We start from the raw sequence: 21,589 nt of genomic DNA, 5'->3' as shown, positions 1-21,589 counted from the left end.
CCTCCCCCATTGGGACACCAGCCTTCGCCCCAGAGCCACCCTCACCCAGCATGACCGCATCTCAGCCGGACGCATCTGCAGAAACCATATTTCCAAACACAGTCACGCTCGCAGCTTCCAGGGGACGTGAGTTTTGGGGGGACAGAATCCAACCTAGGGCACTGGGAGACACTGCGTGTCTAAAATCTGGGTAACAGTGTCTGAAACTCAGCAAGGTAGAAAATTTAAAGAGGCGGCAGTTCCGTGTGGAGGCGGGAGCTCACGTCACACAGCGATGCAGAGACGGCATCGTGGAAGGTGTCCTGCCCGGGGCCGGGGGCCTCAGGGCAGCATGGGCTGAGGGGTGGGGGTGGGCTCCAGTGTGGACAAGACACGGGGATGTGGCCGCAGTCACAGGAACAGATGTGGCGATCAGAGAGAGGCAGACTGGATCTGCACAGGAATTAAGGAGCCCACAGCACACACTGCATGTCCACACTCGCTGGAAGACCACCGTGGTGTCCAGCCGAAATGCACAGCTTTTACTGCGAAAAGGTGAAAATGCAGGTGCCCAGGGGCTCTCTCGGTTGGGCGTCCTGCTCTTGAGTTCGGGTCAGGTCGTGATCTCAGGGTTGTGGGACTGAGCCCCGCATCAGGCTCTGTGATCGGAGGGGAGTCTGCTTGGGATTCTCTCTCACCTTCCCTCTCGCCCCTCCCCCACTCGTGCTCGCTCTCTAAAATAAATAAAATCTTTTAAAAAATGGGTGAAAATGCTTTTGACTTGCACATCCATTAATCCAATCAGGTAAGTCTTGAAAAACCTTTTGTTTTAAGATTTAATAGGCAAAATTGTATTACTAAATATTTCAGAGTACATGCTTGAAGATAATGACATAATTATGAATTTTCATTTTTTAACTATTTTTTTCTTTATTTTTATTTTTTTTTAAAGATTTTATTTATTTATTTGACAGAGAGAGAGACAGCCAGCGAGAGAGGGAACACAAGCAGGGGGAGTGGGAGAGGAAGAAGCAGGCTCCCAGCGGAGGAGCCTGATGTGGGGCTCGATCCCAGAACGCCGGGATCACGCCCTGAGCCAAAGGCAGACACTTAACGACTGCGCCACCCAGGCGCCCCTATTTTTTAACTATTTTTTAAACATTTATATCAAATACTTCTATTGAATCACTATCTCACAAGGTTATCCTAATAAAGCTGTTAACCAGCTCACCGGGCTGTGATTTCGTGTTTGCAGGAGTTGAAGTTGTTGACTCACCTGTCATGTTGCAGAATGCGGGGAAGGGCTGCAGGGGTCCGCTGCCGTCGGGGTCGATGTAGTATCTCCCTGAGGACTCGCCCCTGTGCTTGTACGCCTCGCACGACTGCTCGTAGAGGGCTGGGGAGAACCACCAGTCAGTCACCGGAAATGGGATGGAGGGAGAGTCCTACATGTCTAAGGAGGAGGTGAAGGAAACCCCACGTTCCGCATCATCGCAAATATTCGCCCTCCAGGAGCGTGACCACGTCAGAAAATCTGGGACCACTGTTTAAAGGCATGTGTGCGTAGGGTAACGAAGGAGACAGAAGGAAAGTGTGTAGCCATCAGACCTACAATGCTGTTAGGCCCCTACAGGCAAATACGATTACTTGGTTCAGTGCGGAACTTGGTGCACTGTCCCGTCACCAGGAACCAGACCACGAGTGTTTGCCTGGAGCTCTGTCTACTGGCAGACGTCCCTGGGACATGTGAACATTTGTTCTTTATGAACGTGTCCCCACACTGCGCCCCGAGTAAGAACAGGGGTGACCTGGGCTAGTTAGGCCCCTCCTGGCCATGTCTCAGAGCAGCCTCATCAGCAGGTAACTGGCGACCCGCCAACGTCCCCTCTGCTCTTCTGGGGAGAACAACGGTGATGCCCACTGGGCAGAGCCCATCCACTTATCCTCCGACCGCTTCCTCAGAGCCCGTGGACTGACAGTTACTCGTTAAGAGTTAAACTAGAAAAATCCATCCATTAAAGCACATCCACCAGGCATCAGCTCTGTGCAGGGCTGTTTTGGGCATGACAGGGGAGGGAGGAGAGGAGATACAGCCGTGGGGGCTCCTCCTCCCGTCGGGCGCTGGGCTCTGGTTCCGGAACCTCCTCTCCCCTCCCTCCCGTGGGAGCCAGCATGCGGAGGTGGGGGTGCCCGGAGCCCTTCTTGGTCATTGTCTCCCTCCCCCTCCTCCAAGCATCTCTGTGAGACAGCGTCCTGGTCTCAGCTGCTCCCCAAGGATCAGACCCTGAGTCCTTCAACGGGTCACATGCCCAAAGCCCAGGCCCCGTGTGAGAAAGGGCTTGCTGGCGTCCCGCCTGCCTGCCTTCTGTGAGTCTCATAAGGTTAAATGATATAAAGAGTGCCGTGCTTCCCGCCAAGGCAGCACTCTCGGACTGGGACAATTTTGGAGAAAACGGAGGGAGGCTCTACTGTCCTCGAGTGAATGGAGGCCAGGGACACGGCTGAGCGTCCTACAGTGTGCAGGGCGGCCCCTGGCAGGCTTCTCTGGCCCGAGCGTCTGATGCTGCAGATGAGAATCCCACTAGTAATAGAATCGGCTGTTTCCTCTCCGGAAATGGGATTTCAGTCGTGCGGACGGGACTGCGCGACCCACAGGAGGCAAAGAACAGGGCCTGACGCATCGACACCCGACCAATGCACCTGCAACTAGCACCAGCTCCATCAAAGGACCTCGGGGTCAATGGGGACCTGAACTCTGAATCCCGCAGCACGGCTGGGACTCCTACCCGGATTCTCCCAGGAATCTGTTTACGTCTAGGAACATCAATAACCTGGTAACAATCGTGTCTCCACTGTGAGGTGTTTCCAGGAAGCTCAGAAGCACAACTGCGGCCAACTCAAGGAACCCAACCAGAGATTTAGGCACGACGGACTTTGTTCCAGGGTTCTCTTTGATTACAGCGCACTTTCTTGGTTTATTTTCCTTTTGTCTACTGTCTTCTTCTTTCCTATCGATTTTCGTGTTTCTGGAAATGACTGTATGAGCGACTAGACCACAGCCAGACGTGGCTGCAGATACAGGCGCGGGCAGGCATCCCAAAGAGGAGGGCGGCGGAGGGCGGGAGGGGCGGGCGGAGCACTTACGGTGGTGGCACGTGGCGCCCATGTAGCCCGTGCCGGTGCAGTTGCAGTGGAAGGCCGTCCAGCTCTGGGAGCACCTGCCGCCGTGCTCGCAGCGGTTGGGCGAACATCTGAAAGAAGGGCAGGGAGAGTCTCCGCGTGACTGCTGGTCTTCGTGAGCTCTGGGTCCCGCTAGCCGAGCTGCGGGGACATGGACGAGGGGACGGCGGCCGCCCACGGCCCGCGATGACTGAGCAACCAGCCCCGGGCTAGCGAACCCTGACCCAGCGGACTGACCTGCGTGCTTCCCCGTCCCCCGGAGAAGCACGTTTCCTGCCACAGGAGCACAGCGTGGCTGCTCCGTGTGGCCGGGAGCAGAAGTCGCTTGCAGAAACCAACGGCGACCCTGTGTCATTGTTGCCACACGTAGATATTTGAGAGGAAGAACGGAAAAAAGCAGAGATGAAGAAGGGGCCTGCCGCCCACAGGGCATTTATCCCAGGCTCACCTATTGCTCTGATTCTTTGTCCACTTGGTATTTGGAATCAAAGGCCGGTTGCGGTGAAAGGCGTACATGCATTGTATTTCCCCCGAGAAAAACCAGTAGATCAGAAGGTACTCAAGGAAACTCAGCACCATGTACGCACGACGGATATTTTGTAATCTGCCCAATTCAAACTAGAATGGGACACTTGAAACCTCACTCTCAGGACTTGTACTGTGAAAACCAGAGTAGAACTGATTTTCTTGAATACAAACAGCAAGTGTCCATGATCAAATACTCAGTCTAGAAAGTTCATGAAGGGAAGCAGGACTCGCTCGAAACCACAGCACAGAAAATCACCACCACAGTTACGCACGTGCTTGCATTTGTACATAAGCACACACCACACAAACCTCACCCAGCAAACCCAAGATGACTCATCACGCGTCATGAGAATTCCACGTCAACTAATTTATATTTGCATCGGCACTTTCAATAGCTCGAGGGTACCCATGACCAGTTACTATAATTTATCCAGAACGTTCCATGTGTGTCTTTGGTACATGCCCGTAGGACGAGGGGGTTCACCAACCGCTGAAGCCAGCAGCAAGGGCAGCGAAACCAGTGATGGACCAGACACGCGATTACAGACGGGGTGGTGCTTGCTGTTTCCAGACCCTAAAAAAAATGCTTCCAGTTTAGCAGGAAACTTGAGACTAAATTTCCCACTCCACAGCAAATACGCTATTTTCTAACTGACCTGCATTTCACCATCTGTTGGCTGGGTCTGTTTTTCCTGTTTTCAAATTGGAAGTTTTGGAGAGAATTTTGGGATTTTAACTGTCACGAAATAAAGGGAGAGAATCTGCTTGTTCATTCCATCAGGACAATCCCGGTGTTGAAAGAATTCACTAAGAACCTGAGAGGCAAATGCCAACGGCAACCTCAGACAGATGAGAATGGCCTAAGATTATGATTAGTATTTAAATTCTGTTAAAAGAGAATCAACTGTTTAAGCAGAAATAAAACAAGATGCAGGGAAGGGCCTACAGTGAGAGTCAATAAAAAGTTTGGCAGCAAAATCACGAAAGCTGGAGGGAAGACGGAAAAGACGTTTTTAGGTTCTCATACTGCACAGGGAGGGATTAACTCACCCCAACTGATGTACAGATTGAACAAAGTCCTAATCAAATTCCTAGCAGGATTCTTACAAGAAATTCACAAGCCAGTTCCAAAATTCCTATGAAAATTCAAAGATGTAATACAACGAATACAATTTTGAAAAACAAAACAAATTTAGGAGGGCAAAAACATCCGATTCCAATAATTATTATAAAGTAACTATTACCACGGACACGTGGAATTGGCAGAAAGATAGATAAATAGATCAAAGAAACTGAATAAGGAGCCCAGACAGAGGCCCAAGTAGGTCACAGCTGGGTTTCCACAAAGACACAAAGACAGCGAAAGGGAGGAAGGGTCACCTTTTCATCCAATGGTGCCGGGTATCTATATGCAAAACAAACAAAAAACCCTGCTTATCTTGCACCAAATATCAAAAAATATTCAAAATTTATCAGATATAAATTAAATCTAAAACTCTAGCATAAACAGAGCAGAAAATCCTTGCGACCTCAGATTAGTCAGACTTCTTTTATATTGTTTTAAAGTTTTATTTATGTGAGTAATCTCTACACCCATGGGGGGCTACAAGTCACAACCCCGAGATCAAGACTGAGCCAGCCAGGAGCCCCTCAAAGACTTTTCAAGTAAGATATCAAAGGCACGATCCATAAAAGAGAAAAAAAGGGTACATTTGACTTTGTCAAAATCAAGAGCTTGTGTTCTTCAAAAGAACACAAAAATTCAGAGAATTAGAAAACAAAGCTGAGAAAGAGCATTTACACAGCACACATCTGATAAAGGGGCCCCGAAACTCAGTGAGAACACAAACTCTAAAAAGCATGCAAAGGACTTGAGGAGACGTTTCTCCAGGTAAGTGCTTCACGAGGCCAGGCAGTAGGCACAGACCCCGGGGAGGCAGTCGCGCGCCCCTTGTCAAGGCTGCGCACGGAAAACTGACCACAGCGAGAGTTGGCAGGGACGTGGAGGGAGCGGGAGTGCCCTGCGCTGCTGGGGGCTGGACGCGGCACCGTCACCTTGGACAAGGGTGGCGGCATCCCCAAACCTGGACCTGTCTGCCACACTGTCCGGCCACTCCCCTCCGCTATTTGCTCAAGGACAGTGGAGTGGACCTCAGAAGGACTTGTACCCGAAACTCACAGCAGCTTCGCGGTCACAGTCCAAACTGGACAGAACCCAAAAGTCCATCAAGCTGGAAATGAAGAGGCAAACTGTGGTCTTCCACGTCAGCAGGGACCGCGGCCAACAAGAAAACACGGTTCACACACACGTGGCCGGATGGCTTCGCACACAGTTGTTTCCACCTTTTCCAGTCAGTACGTAAAGGTGATGCAAGAGAGGCTTTCAGAGCAGAAGAGGTACCAGAACAGAACCCTGTCCGGCGATACTATGTGCAAGTGAACACATCAGGGACGCCGGAACATCCAGCCGCCCCCAGGCCACCCTCCTGCCGACGGCCGTGCCCCCAGCAGCCCCTCTGCCCAGTGCGGGTCTGCGGGTGTGCGAGCCCCACAAGCCAGGTGCGCTGGGCGACTGTGTCCTACACGTGATGCGGCCGTTTCCCCGGAAGGTCTGGAAACCCAGAAATGGAGCCGCAGGTGTACTGGCTGCAGTCTCCCTCCGCCAGACAAGGGTCGCTCCACCCACAGTTAATGGAATGAGCACTTGGGGAAACCACGTCTGGGAGTGAGTGACTCCACTGGTGGGGATGTGGGCTGCTGTTATTTTTTAAAAACATTTATTTATTTACTTTGGAGAAAGGAGGGTGGGGGGGGGAGAGAGAGTCTCAAGCAGACTCCCCCCTGAGTGTGGAGCCCGACCCTGAGCCGAAACCAAGAGTCAGATGCTCAGCTGACTGAGCCCCCAGATCCCCGGTGTCCCGCGCTTATTTGGAGGATTGCAGGTGATAACGAGTTTTGTGAAGCACACACTGAGTTCTGACTATTATACAACACGGCCTGAGACGGGACTAAGCTGAGAGGAGAGAAATCAGGCGCATGTGAACTGGGACTGAGTTGCTCAGGCAGGTGAAGACGGGGTTTCTCAACTGTAGCGTTCATTCGGAAATACGTTAGCATCTGCAGGAGGAAGGCGCCGGCCAGCCTGTCTACCCAAGTCACCCCCTTGTTGGAGCCTGGCCTTCCTGCCACAGTGACGTTGCCATTCTTCCTCCCTTGCCCACTTCTTGCATTTTATTTATTTCTCCTCCCCAGAGACACCTCTGAGGTCACCCCTGGTCCTCAGGGAGCTGTTTGTCCCTTCCTGGTTCCTAACAACCTGTCCCCAGGGCAGGCCCGTCCCCACTGCCCCTGCAGACCTGGGGCAGTTCAGCGTCCCACCCTCCGGACACCCCACCCTGACCACATGGGCTTCTGGTCTCTGCATTTGATCGTCAAGATCCATGCTGTCCAGCAAATGCTGCTGGCCGATCTCTCTCCATGGACACTGCAGCAACGTTAGCACGGCCTGTTCGGCGTAAAGGAGCTCACGGCCATGTGAGAGCAGCCGTCACGAGCACGCACCTTCCACCCAAATGCTGTCATTGCAAAGAAGGTGTTCTACACAGTTACAACTTTCTCGGACTCCCCGTGGACAGCGGGGGAAGGGCAGCGCGAGGGGGGATCCAGGGACCCAGAGGGAGAGGAAGCACGCCCCGCCGTGAGTGTCTGCGACCCGCCATCACAGATCTGAGCCCGGGGCGTGGGAGCAGCGCCCTTACCTGTCCAGAATGCCGCAGGAGTCTATGCTCAGGCCGCTGGAGTTCCCGAGCACCCCCCGCTGGACTGAAATCAGGTCCACCTCTTGGGCGTTAACGGAGATGAGCCTCAGACAGCCCTGGAACCCAGCAAGTGGCACCTCGCAGTCAGACCCGGAGCCGGGAGGAAGGCACCCTGATTGCTCAGAGGCGGGGACACGAGAGAGACACGGGGTCAGGACCGAGGCCGCGGCTTCGCCGGCCCTGTCACGGGGTTGTACCTGCCCCACTTGGGGGCAGAGAACACTAAGTCGGCAGGGGTGAGGGGCACGAAGTGGGAATTTAGATGAAAACAAGTTAGAGTCCAACTTCAGGCTCGACTTGAAGCATAATCGTCCCTAAAGCACGCTACAAAGTTTCCGCTCCTCCTATGTTACGCATCGCCAACAAAAGCAACTTAAATGTACGTGGATTTAAAATCAGAAACGAAACAATAGATTGTATCGTTGTAAGCACAAATTACTGAAATCACGGTGTTTGCAAGATGATACTGAGCCAGATGGTGATGGGACACCCGCCACTCATCCAGAAGCAGCGCGGCCCCAGGTGCAGGAGCTCACGGCAGCTGGTCCCAGTCGGCCTGTGCTGAAGACTGGTCTCCGCCAAGTAGGGGACGTGTATTTGCTTTTACAGCAATCAGATCTGTACGGGCGATTTGGTCGAACATACAGCCAATCATATGTATGTTTGGTCAAACATACAATCTCAGTATCATGAAATGTGAGGGTCTGCGTGATAGCAAGCCATCATCCAGACACCTGCCTTGAACGGTATTATGCGAGGGAGGAAATGGGCCTCCGGTTCTTTCCAAAGGCAGACCAGCCATAGCCGTGCGCCTGCTGGGGGCATGCCCGGGGCCTCTGCCTTGAAGGTGCCCCTGGAGAGCCACCTGTGCCCCTGCCCAAGTCCTGCCACAGGCACGGCTCCACAGGAACAGGTGCTCTGAGCTGGTGAGGCCTCCCCGGAGGAGGGGGTGGTGCACGGGCTCCCGGCTGGCCGCCCAGGGCTGTGTGCTCAGTGTGAAACTGCACCACACAGGATTCCACTAGGCAGAGGGGACTGGGCGTCCAGGGTCCTCTAGCGGACCTAAGGGGGCAATTCGGAGCGCTGCGCCAGAGGCCACCCCACAAAGAAGGCTGGTCTGGGGGGAAGTGGACAGAGAAGCAACACTGCTGGACAGTGGTGCCCGTCTCCCCGAAGTGGCTGGCTGGGAGCTGCCTGGGGCCAGGACTGGCCTCGCTGATGCTGCCCCTTGGGAGCCAGGCTGACACACTGGGCCCTTTCAGAGAAGCCTCACCAATGACTCCCGTGATCCAAGCAGCACCTGGTACCAGAGGGACAGTGGGAAAGGAAACTGGGAAGCCTCTCTGGAAGGGGGTGACTCAAGCACTAAGGGTCTAACAAATACAGCTGAAAGGACATCCTCCTGACAAGGGGACTCTCACGTGTTAACATACATTATGCCTCAATATAGCTGCTGAGAAAAAGTACAGTCCTTCGTATCTGGTGAACTCTGGGGGAGTCGGAGACACACGATGCAGTAGAAAAGTCATGTCAGCCACAAAACCAGGGGCAGGAGACGTGGAGTTCCGATGGGCACCAGCCAGTGGGGTTCCATCCCCATCACTCACCTCCAAAGAGATAAGCACTGCCTGCATGGGTCTCCAGAGGCTGCACTGTGCGAACCGTCGAGGCCCCAGCCTGGTCCACCACCACACTCAGCTGGTCCCTCTGGGCTGTCAGGGAGACCGAATGCCACTGCCCATCATTCAGTCCCACACCTGGGGAATAGAGATCAGATAGAGACCCCCGTGAACCACTGTCCATCAGTCAGTCCAACACCTGGGGAATCAAGATCAGCTAGAGACCCCCGTGAACCACTCTCCGTCAGTCAGTCCAGCACCTGGGGAATGGAGATCAGATAGAGACCCTGTGAACCACTGTCCGTCAGTCAGCCCAGCACCTGGGGAACTGAGATCAGATAGAGACCCTGTGAACCACTGTCCATCAGTCAGTCCAGCACCTGGGGAATGGAGATCAGATAGAGACCCTGTGAACCACTGTCCATCAGTCAGTCCAGCACCTGGGGAATGGAGATCAGATAGAGACCCTGTGAACCACTGTCCATCAGTCAGTCCTGCACCTGGGGAATCGAGATCAGATAGAGACCCTGTGAACCACTGTCCATCAGTCAGTCCAGCACCTGGGGAACCGAGATCAGATAGAGACCCTGTGAACCACTGTCCATCAGTCAGTCCAGCACCTGGGGAACCGAGATCAGATAGAGACCCTGTGAACCACTGTCCATCAGTCAGTCCAGCACCTGGGGAACCGAGATCAGATAGAGACCCTGTGAACCACTGTCCGTCAGTCAGTCCAGCACCTGGGGAATGGAGATCAGATAGAGACCCTGTGAACCACTGTCCATCAGTCAGTCCAGCACCTGGGGAACCGAGATCAGATAGAGACCCTGTGAACCACTGTCCATCAGTCAGTCCAGCACCTGGGGAATGGAGATCAGATAGAGACCCTGTGAACCACTGTCCATCAGTCAGTCCTGCACCTGGGGAATGGAGATCAGATAGAGACCCTGTGAACCACTGTCCATCAGTCAGTCCTGCACCTGGGGAATGGAGATCAGATAGAGACCCTGTGAACCACTGTCCATCAGTCAGTCCAGCACCTGGGGAATGGAGATCAGATAGAGACCCTGTGAACCACTGTCCATCAGTCAGTCCTGCACCTGGGGAATGGAGATCAGATAGATACCCTGTGAACCACTGTCCGTCAGTCAGCCCAGCACCTGGGGAATGGAGATCAGATAGATACCCTGTGAACCACTGTCCATCAGTCAGTCCTGCACCTGGGGAATCAAGATCAGATAGAGACCCTGTGAACCACTGTCCATCAGTCAGTCCTGCACCTGGGGAATCGAGATCAGATAGAGACCCTGTGAACCACTGTCCATCAGTCAGTCCAGCACCTGGGGAATGGAGATCAGATAGAGACCCTGTGAACCACTGTCCATCAGTCAGTCCTGCACCTGGGGAATCAAGATCAGCTAGTGACCCCTGTGAACCACAGACCTCATGGTGCTTCAAACAGTAACATAACCCCTTGAGTCCCACACGAACAGGGACCCAGGCTGGGGGTGGAGGAGCCGCGTCCCCGCAGGCCCACTCCAGCTTCTGGAGAGGACACCTTCCTGCCCCCTCCCCATGATTTACTTTGGGGGGAACAAATGGGAGTTTGGCTGTTCTAAATTCTGGCACAGATCAAGGAAGTTTGGTGCTGTTTTCCTGCTACTTCTCCCCCTCCAGGTAAGGGTCAGAATCTCTTCGGGGACACACTGTAAGGGCCAAACCACCGGTGGCCAAGCTGTGGGAAGGGAAGTCCGTAGTTCCAGCCTACTCACCATGAGGTCTGTCTGCACATACCCTCTGAAAGGGCACTGGAAACTCCCTGCGTACAGACTTGTCCGTCTCCAGGCTGCGTGTCAAATGGAGTGCCGTGTGGGGGCTGTGACCCTGACCGCCCTACACGGCAAGGTCAGGGGCCTCCTGTGGGAGGGGCCCTGGGTGGAGGAGGGTCTGAGGGGCTTGTCTTGGGGGTTGTCTGGTCCCAGGTCACAGGGGGTGTTGCAAACATCATGAGCCCGCCCCTGCTAAGGCCCTGGTGGCATGGATGGGGTCATGGCCCTGATTCTCCCCATCAGCCAAGAGCCCCTGGTCCCTAGGCCTGGATAAGTTGGCAGCTGGGCCCTGTGCAGGGGCACTGGCCTCTTGGGGTTACCAGATTTCCAGTTTCATATTGGAAGTCAGGTATCTGGATTTTGCTGTTAAATCTGTGGTTTTTCCCCCACTGAATTTTTTTTTAATGGAAAAGGACAGGTTCAGTTCAGAGAGTAAACACAGAGCCAGCTAGAAAAGGAACTTTGTTAAACATTTCAGCACCAGTCCTGTGGGCTGGCCCGCACGTTTGACATTCCAAGGTGGGCAGAGTGAGAAAATGTCCTGTGGCCTGCAGAAATCCTTTTGACCTCTAACTGGTTGAAGTAATATTTGTTAACAATTTTCAATGAACGTTTACAAAGTTGGAAAGCATGCTGAAAACGTTACCTTGTATTCAAACACATTTTGAAATTGTGACCCAATTCGGCACAATTTCACTTTGATTCCTGGTAGGGACCTTAATGCACGTCAGACTACCAACTTAAACGTCTGGTAACCAAGGGAAAAAGCCATCCTTTCTCAACGGAAAAGTTTGATTTATTGTAACTCATAAATAAATACGTCCTTCTCCTTCAAGACTGCTGTGCCGGATCCTCGCGGCCGTGCTCAGAGCAGTGTCTGGTTGTCAAATGCTGCTCGTGGGGCCGCACGCAGGCCTGGGATGAGTGCAAGAACGGGCCGGGGACGGTCGCTGCGTGAAGGGGCAGGGGGACTTGTCCCACCTCAGCTGTCTGTTCTGGGCTCACATTCCGTCTGTATCACTGTAGTTATGAATGTAACCGGACCCAGTGCTTTGATTTGTGCCTGTTACTTATCAGGACAGAGCGCGTGCCTCTCCTTTGTATTTGCCTTCCCGGTGTCTCTCTGCTGCTTCTCATGCTGCACTGATCTTGGCATAGGTTCTAGGATGGGCGGAGTCGGCTCGGGCTGCTTCCCGCCCGTGAGCATAAGGGTTAGTGGTTAGGGGAAGGCTGACGGCTCCTGGTCGTCCAGGAGCGTGCTCGCGGACATGGATGTAGCCCTCCAGGGGGGAGCCCACGGGGACCTCCTGTGCCAGCCGCATCAGAAACCCTTCCGTGGCCTCACTTCTGACCGTGTAGAAGCTCCGTGGTGAGTGCCCGGCGGCCCGCGCTCGAAGTCCTGAGGAAACGTGGTTCATCACAGGCCAGCTGGATCTTCCTGAGGAGGTGTGCAGACCCCACTGGCCCCAAAAGCCTGGCTGTGGTGCTGTCTCCACCTCTGCCCGGGGCTCTCAGATCTGACGCCAGTCCACAAACCCAGAGGTAGCCGACTTCCCAGCGGGCAGCAGTAAGCGGACAGGCCCTACCTCTCTCCTGTCCGCAGTCCATGGACCATCCGCCATCACTTGTCATGATCAAGAACATTGCTTTGGAACGCTAGCCTCCTCAAAACTTGCGTCCAGCCAGAACGGCTCCTTTCTTGGGGACAGGAGCAGGTCAGCAGAGGGCGAGGGTGTGTCCCCAGGACGTAGTATTTCCTCCGGGGGCCCACCACATTTCCAGACGCACAACTGGGTTTGGCGAGGTTGGCGGGTGCTGTCAAGTCTGACAGCACGAGCTCGCCACCGACACCAAGGGTCAAGAATGGGCTCCCTGCCGCCATGTTTCCCCAGAGACCAAACACACAGGGAGATTCACCCGGGATGTGAGCCTGGTGTCCGGTCAGCTCGGCAGGGAGGGGACGGAGCAGGGTCCCCGGGAATGGAGTGGGGGACTCTCAGGCACTCCCTCTTCCCCAGGTGGCTGGGCCAGGCTGAGGGCGTCACCTGTTACGGCCGCTTTGGGTGCTGACACGGGTGCCACAAGGGTATGAACAGCAGGGAGCCTGTGTCCAGGGGACATCGGCACAGGTACCTAGATGTAGGACCTCGAGTGTCTTACAGACTCCAGGTTTGAATCAGGGTGTGAAAGGCCGTGGGTCCTGTGGTGACACGGCTGTGTGGGCTGCAGCCTGGGGACACGTATTACCTGCAGTGACGTCACTCCTCGCTTGTCCTGGAGATGGGGACAGCCCCAGTCTGAGGGCTCCGTCTCTGAGCGTGAGGAGAAAGCCCGTGGAGCCGTGAGGGGGCCAGCTGGACAGCAGGAGCCCTGCCTGGTTCCACGTCCGGAACTGGAAGCTGATGGAGGCCCCGTCCTGTGCCGGGATGCCCGGCAGCACCAAGTGGCTCCTGGAGCTCGGAAACGTGACTGGCACCGACTGCGGCTGGGAGCAGGAGAAGGAGGCGTTGCCCTGGGGACAGGAAGCAGATCTGAGGAGGCCCTGGAGGTGGCCTGAGCCACAGGGCGTGGTGCTGCCGGCGTGGCCTCCTGCCCACCCAACTCCCCAGCCCCCAGAGACCCAGACCGCAGCAGCTGCTCGCCCCAGTGCACGTGGCCTCGGTCTCGCTTTGGGTGCCTCTGGGCGAAGCCAGGACAAAGCCCGGCGCCCGCGCTGCCGTTGCGACAAGATTCCCCTCCGGGTGTGCGCTCAGACTGACAGAGCTCACAGCCGGGCGTTTTGACCAAAGGCAGGAGACGAGGGCCCAGAGCTTGAACGTTTGTTCCCGTGACCCCGCTACTGGGAGGCAGGTCAGGGCTTAGCCTCTGATGCGAAGACCCCACATGGAACCTCCTTATCACGTCCCAAGGGACACAGAAAACATGTAGCTTATCGACCCATGCGTGCGTCCAAACCCTCTCGGCAAATGCTGTATTTACATGTGATGTGGGACCGGTTCCCGGGGGCGAGGCCCGTGTTCCCACCAGCTCGTGGAGGAAACCCCACGGCTAAGGGAACTGGTCCCTGCACTCTGGAGAGCACAAGCGGAGACCTTATCTTACGTTTTAATGGAAGACGTGATTCTTCATCTCACATTTAAACAATTACTGTAAGTTACGTGCGCTCTGGTCTGTGTCTCCCGCTCAGGCGACGAGGCTGTGACGTGAGTCACGTCACGCTAACCTGACGTCACTCGGGGCACACGAGGACCCTCATTCCTCCGAGGCCCCCCACCCCTCTGTCCCCGGGCAGACTCTTACCCTGATGAGAATCTGTGGTCTGTGCCTCTTGGCCAAATCAATGATATCCTCTCCATTAAAATTAATATTTTCTAAACATCCGTCGAAGTGTTTTCTTTGAAATGTCACAGATTTTCCAGGTGCTAAAATCCCTCCAAAGCTGATCTTAGAAAGGAAAATGACATCAATAATATTCTTTAGTTGTTTCCCATTAACCTGCGTAAACATTCGTGAGTCAGCAGGAAGAGGCCCAGGTTCTCAATTCGGCATGATCATGTGCTGCTGTGTTCACTACTCTAAATGAATTCTAAGACAGAGACTCCGAAATGACCTACGTGCTGCTGGGGTCTGCCACGCTCCTTCACCGGTCATTAGGGGAACGTGTGATGCGGCATCTCACTGGCCCCTCGGAGGGACGGGGTTACTGATATTCGTGATGGGAGAGCAGGTGCGGGGTGGCCTGGATGTGGGACCCAGAACAGAGTGCCGGGTCCGCTGCTCACCACCAGCTCGGCACCTTCAAGTGCTGGGAAGTCTTGCCCCCGGGATGGGCCTCCCCAATGCTGGCAGGTGCCGGCGGGCAGCTGGGGGAAGCAGCGTGCCCTCCAGGGTCCCCACAGGAACCCCTCCCTGTCCTGCTGCTACCTTCCCTTACAGCTCTTCCCAAGGGCACATCCTGGTGTCCCGGGGAGCCGACCAAGACAGCCACCCCGTCTGCAATGTATTAGATGGACCGGTCTCCTTGGGGGACCCGTTGTATCAGCTGTGGTGTGTCAGGTGAGGGGAGTGTCACATCTGTGTGTCCATGGCCCGGGATATCTGATCCATGTAACCCCAAACCCATGCAAAAGTTAAGTCTGTGCAGAAAATGAAAATGGGGGCGCCTGGGTGGCACAGCGGTTAAGCGTCTGCCTCCGGCTCAGGGCGTGATACCGGCGTTACGGGATCGAGCCCCACGTCAGGCTCCTCCGCTATGAGCCTGCTTCTTCCTCTCCCACTCCCCCTGCTTGTGTTCCCTCTCTCGCTGACTGTCTCTATCTCTGTCAAATAAATAAATAAAATCTTTAAAAAAAAAAAAAAAAAAGAAAATGAAAATGATCTTCTAGCTTATACATCTCTGCATGGAATTTACATTCATCTCTGTCATAAAATATGTTATTTTTGCCAACTCATAGAGTTTAGGCAATAAAATCGTGAGTGATGCAAAATAGGACAAGAACTGCCCATCGTCTGTTTTTGCCAAACACAGTTTTGTTTTAGCTTTAGTGTTTGGCTTCTTTTAATAGTTTGTGAACCTGACAATGTCTTACAAAAATGGCATAAAATACATGTGTGCAAAGGGCTGCGAATATGTTAGGCGTGTTTAAAAGCTGAAGGATGAGACAGGGCATTGGAACCAGCTGCTAGCTTGGGGTCTAGCTGGGACGTCAGCTGGTTCCTCAGGTCAGCCCAGGACTGGATGCGTGAGGAGCTGGGCTGCAAAGGGTGCCCAGGACGCGGCTCGCTTCGGCTCACGGTTCAGCCCAGACCACACGGGCCACGAAAGGGCGTCTCTCTGCAGGAATCCTCCTTCTGTCCAGGCTACGCTGCATTTAAGCCCCACCCCGTCATGACCGATGGGGACTCCGCACCTCAGGATCCAGGTCCATGTGACTCAGCTGTCCCCGTGCCTGGAACTGTCTCGAGTGCCGGTCCACTGAGAGGGTCACAAGCTGGCGGGCATGCTCAAAGAGCACCGAGTGCCAGTGCTGGTCGTCCAGCAGACTGCCCAGGGCCACGCCGTCGGGGCCGGACGGGGAGGGTGCAGCATTGCCTGGCAGGCGAAACGGGCAGTTAGGGCCTGCCAGACCAAGCTTCCTCAACTCTGTGAAGCGGCTGCATCTGACCCCAGGACACCCCGTCCATCAGGGCTGCTTTCGGCCACTTCTCTTCATTACTGGGGTGCCTGCAGGCTTGCTTCCCTTGGAAGCACCGTCTTCGCTGAGAACTCTGGTATGGGGACAGGGCAGTGGCTCTCTGAGGGGCGCCTTTGTCCCCTCGGGTACACTGGTCGGGATGTGGGTGTAAGTTGTGCTACTGGCCTCTGGGGTCGAGGGCAGGGATGTTAGTAAACACCGTCCAACGCACAGGGCAGCCCCCATGAAGAGTCATCTGGTCCGAAATGTCACTGGTGCAAAATGAGGTTGGGAAGCCCTGGGTCTGGTCACGCAGGTGAGTTTGCTGGATACGAGGAGCTCCAGGGACCCCCTCCCAGCACCGTTATGACATTTTAATATGTTTTTAAGCAAAAGAGAGTCAGAATCTGTAAGTCTAGGCCCTTATCTATAATGCCTGCTAAAAGATCAGGTATAAAAATACTGAAGTACATATTACATCTGAGAATTCAGATTACCGAGTTCCCCGGCTGATCACTTTACCTGAATTGAAGAACAGAAGGAGCCTCCCTTTCACTAATTCCAGGGTGATGCAATCTCCACTTCGGCCCCGTCTGTGGAATAGAAGCCCATCACTCTGTGTTGTTTTAAATTTCAAAGAAATGGTGTCTTTCACGGGACTCCGGGTACTTTGAACAAATCTGTAAAGCACGGAACTTTTTCCATCAAAGTCAATCACCTCTGATCCTGCAAGAAAGATGATAAAAATCGTTCTATTAGCTTGCTTCTCAATAATGTTTTTAAATGTGTGGGGCCTCACACATACACACAGAGGCACACACAGGTGCACACTCATACACACACACAGGTACACAGACACACACAGGTGCACACTCACACAAAAGTACACACACAGGTGCTCACTCACGCACACACACACAGGTACACAGGTACACACAGGTGCACACTCACACACACACAAAGGTACACACACCAGTGCACTCACGCACACACACCGGTGCACAGACACACACGGGTGCACACTCACACACACACAAAGGTACACACACCAGTGCACTCATGCACACACACCGGTGCACAGACACACACGGGTGCACACTCACGCACACACACCGGTGCACAGACACACACAGGTGCACACTCACGCACACACACCGGTGCACAGACACACACAGGTGCACACTCACGCACACACACAGGTACACACAGGTGCACACTCATACACACACACAGGTACACAGACACACACAGGTGCACACTCACGCACACACACAGGTGCACAGACACACACAGGTGCACACTCATACACACACAAAGGTACACAGACACACACAGGTGCACACTCACGCACACACACAGGTACACACAGGTGCACACTCATACACACACACAGGTACACAGACACACAGAGGTGCACACTCACACACACACAGGTACACACAGGTGCACACTCATACACACACCGGTGCACAGACACACACAGGTGCACACTCACACACACACACAGGTACACAGACACACACGGGTGCACACACAGGCACATAGTATGTGTCCAGCCTGCTCATCAGATGACACAACACTTCTTCCCGCAGGTGCTGACACGCCTGACAGATTTTCTTCACCTGTAAAACCACCGTTTGGATGGCTACTGTCTGTTGGCACCACGGTCAGTGTCGACCACGTGGGACCTCTCGGAACGCTGCTGTGTTATCAGGGCCCTCGGAGACTTCCATGTCGCATCCACCTGTGGGAACTGGAGCCTCCCAGGGCAGTGGGCTGTCCTGACTCCTGCTCCCTCTGCAGGATTGTCCCTACCCCTGGCGACTGTGCCAGAGATGTCCTGTCTCACCTCAGGGTCACCGAGGGCAGCAAGGCAGACAGTAAGGGGGCTGTCGAGAATGAAGCGCTCCTTCTCCCAGGAGCCGGCTGACTGTGGCTCTTCTCAGCGGCCTGCGGCTGCTGGGCCCAAATGCCAGGAGGGCTGTCCTACTGCGGTGGGGCTCCCACAGCGCATACCTGCCCACCCAGCACGTGTGCTCGTGGCCTCTGTAGAGAATGTGTCTGTGTTCCACGTACATGCGGGAACAGCGGCCAGGTCACCAGACGCCTGGGGCTTGGCCAGGGTGCCCATTTCCGAGGGGGAAAGCACTTACCCTAGAAAAACCCTCCCAGCAAGGACCTAGCCCCTCGGAATTGGTGTGCTCACAGGACAAAGGGAAAAGCCTGGAGGGGCCCGTCCAGAGCAGCAGTGGCCATTGGGGGAGTCAGAGCATAACGGTTTGACCTTGCCCCCATCCTCGGGTCCCAGCCCCCACGTGTCTGGACCCACACAGGTAGGGCGGATGGTGTGCACGTTGAACTGATGGCCAGTTTCCTCCAGGAGAACACAATAAAATTACTTCTTTACGGACCTTGTGTCTGGCAAAATGAAGGGTACAGCAGACTCTTGAAGAACACGGGGTTGGGGTGCTGATGCCCACAGAGCCAAAAGTCTGTACGTAACCTTCAACCACCCCCCAAATTTAACTAGTGATAGCTGCTGACCAGAAGCCTCACCTGTAACAAAGTCGATTAACAGGCACTTTGTATGTTATGTGGTTATCTACTGAATCCCTGCGACACAGTAAGTTCCAGAACAGCACCTGTCATCACGGAAGTCGTAAGGAAGAGGTCATACCCCTACAGCACGCTACCGTATTTACTGAAAATGTCTGCATGTAGGTAACCCCACAGCTCAAAGCCCGCTGTTTGGGGGCGCTGCACAGGGACATGCGTGTCGTTTAAAGGGCGCATCATATGCAAAATAAGCCATTAAAAATGACTCTTGCCCATCTTACGAGGATATCTTTTTAAAATTCATGTTTTATTTTCTTACATCTTGTTCATGTACCTAGAAACAATTTACTTACCAAGTGCACAATGAATAAATAGTTCATTCTGTTTAAAAGGTGTGTTATCTGCCCAATGATTTCTTCCGAATGAGGAGAAACATGGATGAAGGGCCAGAATAAGGGGCCCCCCAGGTGCACGGCCCCGACCGTTTCAGGGGCTGCCTGCTCACGCCCACGTCCCAACAGTGCGTCTTCCCTGTCCTTGGGTGAGGGCACAGATGTCTCTGCCAGCCTTGCTCAGGAGCCCACAGACCCCCACCTGTGACCCAGGGCCTGCAGACCCCTGCCTGTGACCCAGCACCCGTGACCCAGCGCCCTCGGGCCCCCTCCTGCCCCTACTGTCCTGCATGCCACTCCCCGGGTGGCTACTTGCATCAGGCATGGCCAATCCCAGTGCCTGCCCTCCGTGTCCTTTCCGGACATCCGCGCTGCAGCAGACAAGGGCTTTCTGGCACAAGCTCTGGTGCAACAGAAAACCAAAGGAGGAAATTTAAAACCACAGAGAAGTCCCTTTTGCTGCTTTGCTGTTGCCGTGAGCGTTGTAAACACACATGGAGCAGGTTGGAAGGGAATTCTATAGTGAGGGTTTGTTTTGCATTTGTCTCATTTAGTAATTCATCCTGACCTTCTTTTTTGTATTTGGTTATTTCTGTGTTTTACAAGCTTATCAGATGTCCACAGTGGTGATTTTTGAAGACAGGAGTAAGAAGGGGGTGAAGGATCCCCAGACCCGGCTCAGGACCCTCTGAGAAACGTCATGTTGGAGAATTACTGCCTCCTGCCTCCTCACAGGCTCTCCAACAGTGAGGGACACACATGCAGACAGACGCACACATGTGTACAAACATGTGCATGAACACAGGCACACAGGAGTGTGCACACACACCAGAACACGTGAGAACACATGTGCACAAACACAGGTACACACGAGCGTGCACACACAAGACCATATGAACACACATGTACACAAACACAGGCACACGTGAGTGTGCGCATACCATAACATGTGAGCAAACATGTGCACAGACACAGGCATGCACATGAGCATGCACACACAGGAACACGTTAGCACACACATGTGCGCAAACACAGGCACATACATGTGCACGCACACACAAGAACGTGTGAGCACACGTGTACACAAACACAGGCATGCACACGAGCATGCATACACACAGGAACATGTTAGCACACATGTGCGCAAACACAGGCACATACATGTACACGCACACAGGAACATGTGAGCACACGTGTACACAAGCACAGGCGTGCACACAAGGAACACAGGAGCACACATGTACAAAAACACAGGGGCACACATGAGCATGTGCACACACACTTAGGCAAGCACACCAGGAAACTCATATACGGTGTTTAGATGCAATTCTGTTCATGGAGGGTCCCGGACCCAAAAAACCCTTTCCAGGGTTCCTGTGGGTAAGGGTTGAGAACTACTCCAAGTCTCCTGGCCGGAGTGCCCCCCAGCAGCTCTGGGGCAGGCAGAGCACTAATCCCGTCCTCTGTGAGGATCGCGATGCCTCTGGTCCGCTGGAAAGGGCCCACACGTCCACTTCCAGACTGGTTTGCATGGAATCAGCATGCTCCCGCTGTTCCTAGTGGTGGTAATAACGCCGGGCTCGACCAGGCTGCCATTGGAAAGCACAGTGTGTGCGATGGTGACCTCACACCCTGGCTTTGTTTGCCAGCTCGCACCCCCGTCTGACGCAGAAGCCTTCGTGTGACAGAAGGACGTCATCAGCTTTGTGTCTTGTCAAGGTGGGTACTTCTCCCTCCCACACCGTTTGATTTCCTCTTCATGCGCCCTCAGCGGGAGCCGCTCACAGCAGACCCTGTGCTGGCCAGCAGGTCTGTCCGTGCTCACCAGGAAGGACCCTCATTCTCAGAGGCTCTCCCGGCTGTGATTAATGACCAACTCAGGGGCACGGCATGGGCTCACCCACCTTGCCCCTCAAGTGGTATGCATTTAACTGGACAACCCTAAGCCCTGGAAGCCTTGGCATTTGCTCCATGCTGAACATCAGACTCCTAGCCAGTCTCAGACACCATGCATGAGGAGCAGACGCTTTCCTGGTGGCCTTGTGGCCCGCCTGCTGCACACCTGACAGTGCATTTGCTTTTCATCCGTGTACCCTGACAGACGAATGAACAGTTACCACAAGGCGCCGGGATGGTGCGGTTGCCATGGGGACAGAGCAGGCTGCCATGGGAGCCTGTCAGCACGACACCAGCCTGGCCAGGGTGTGCAGGGAAGTTGCGGAGGTGGAGACGTGGTGGTTGATCCAGACTCCGGGGCATGGCAGTGGAGGGTGGGTGAAGGAAGCCAGGCACCAGCGACACACCCAGGAGTGTTCCGTGCAGAGAGCTAGAAAGAGGAGATGCTAGCCCATGGTGTAGTGAGGCATCAGGGTGAAGGGAGAGTGCCGGGGAGGAAGGGGAATGAGAGGCTCTTGGAAGACTGAGAACCGTGCCCTTAGATTTGCGCACTTTCCCACATGTATGGTACACCTTGAAAAATATGTGTCCTCAAAGAAGGGATGAAGGCTGACAGTT

The 21,589-nt window shown here is 54.3% G+C and overlaps 1 protein-coding gene across 1 annotated transcript in view; it reads right to left on the bottom strand.

Moving 5' to 3' along the window:
- LOC103662795 (contactin-associated protein-like 4) overlaps positions 1-21,589 on the bottom strand; it is a 128,391-nt gene that overhangs the window by 45,295 nt on the left and 61,507 nt on the right. Inside the window, exons 5-12 of the mRNA XM_040636285.1 lie at positions 16,650-16,853; positions 15,864-16,045; positions 14,254-14,397; positions 13,201-13,465; positions 9,113-9,262; positions 7,446-7,617; positions 3,124-3,230; positions 1,256-1,375 (exon numbers count right to left, since the gene is read on the bottom strand). Of these exons, the coding sequence (XP_040492219.1) occupies positions 1,256-1,375; positions 3,124-3,230; positions 7,446-7,617; positions 9,113-9,262; positions 13,201-13,465; positions 14,254-14,397; positions 15,864-16,045; positions 16,650-16,853 (1,344 nt within the window). The remainder of the gene's footprint in view (positions 1-1,255; positions 1,376-3,123; positions 3,231-7,445; positions 7,618-9,112; positions 9,263-13,200; positions 13,466-14,253; positions 14,398-15,863; positions 16,046-16,649; positions 16,854-21,589) is intronic.

The sequence above is a fragment of the Ursus maritimus genome, unplaced genomic scaffold (genome assembly GCF_017311325.1).
Source record: "Ursus maritimus isolate PB19 unplaced genomic scaffold, ASM1731132v1 scaffold_1, whole genome shotgun sequence".
Lineage (NCBI taxonomy): Eukaryota > Metazoa > Chordata > Mammalia > Carnivora > Ursidae > Ursus > Ursus maritimus.
This window is presented reverse-complemented; position numbering and strand designations above follow the sequence as displayed.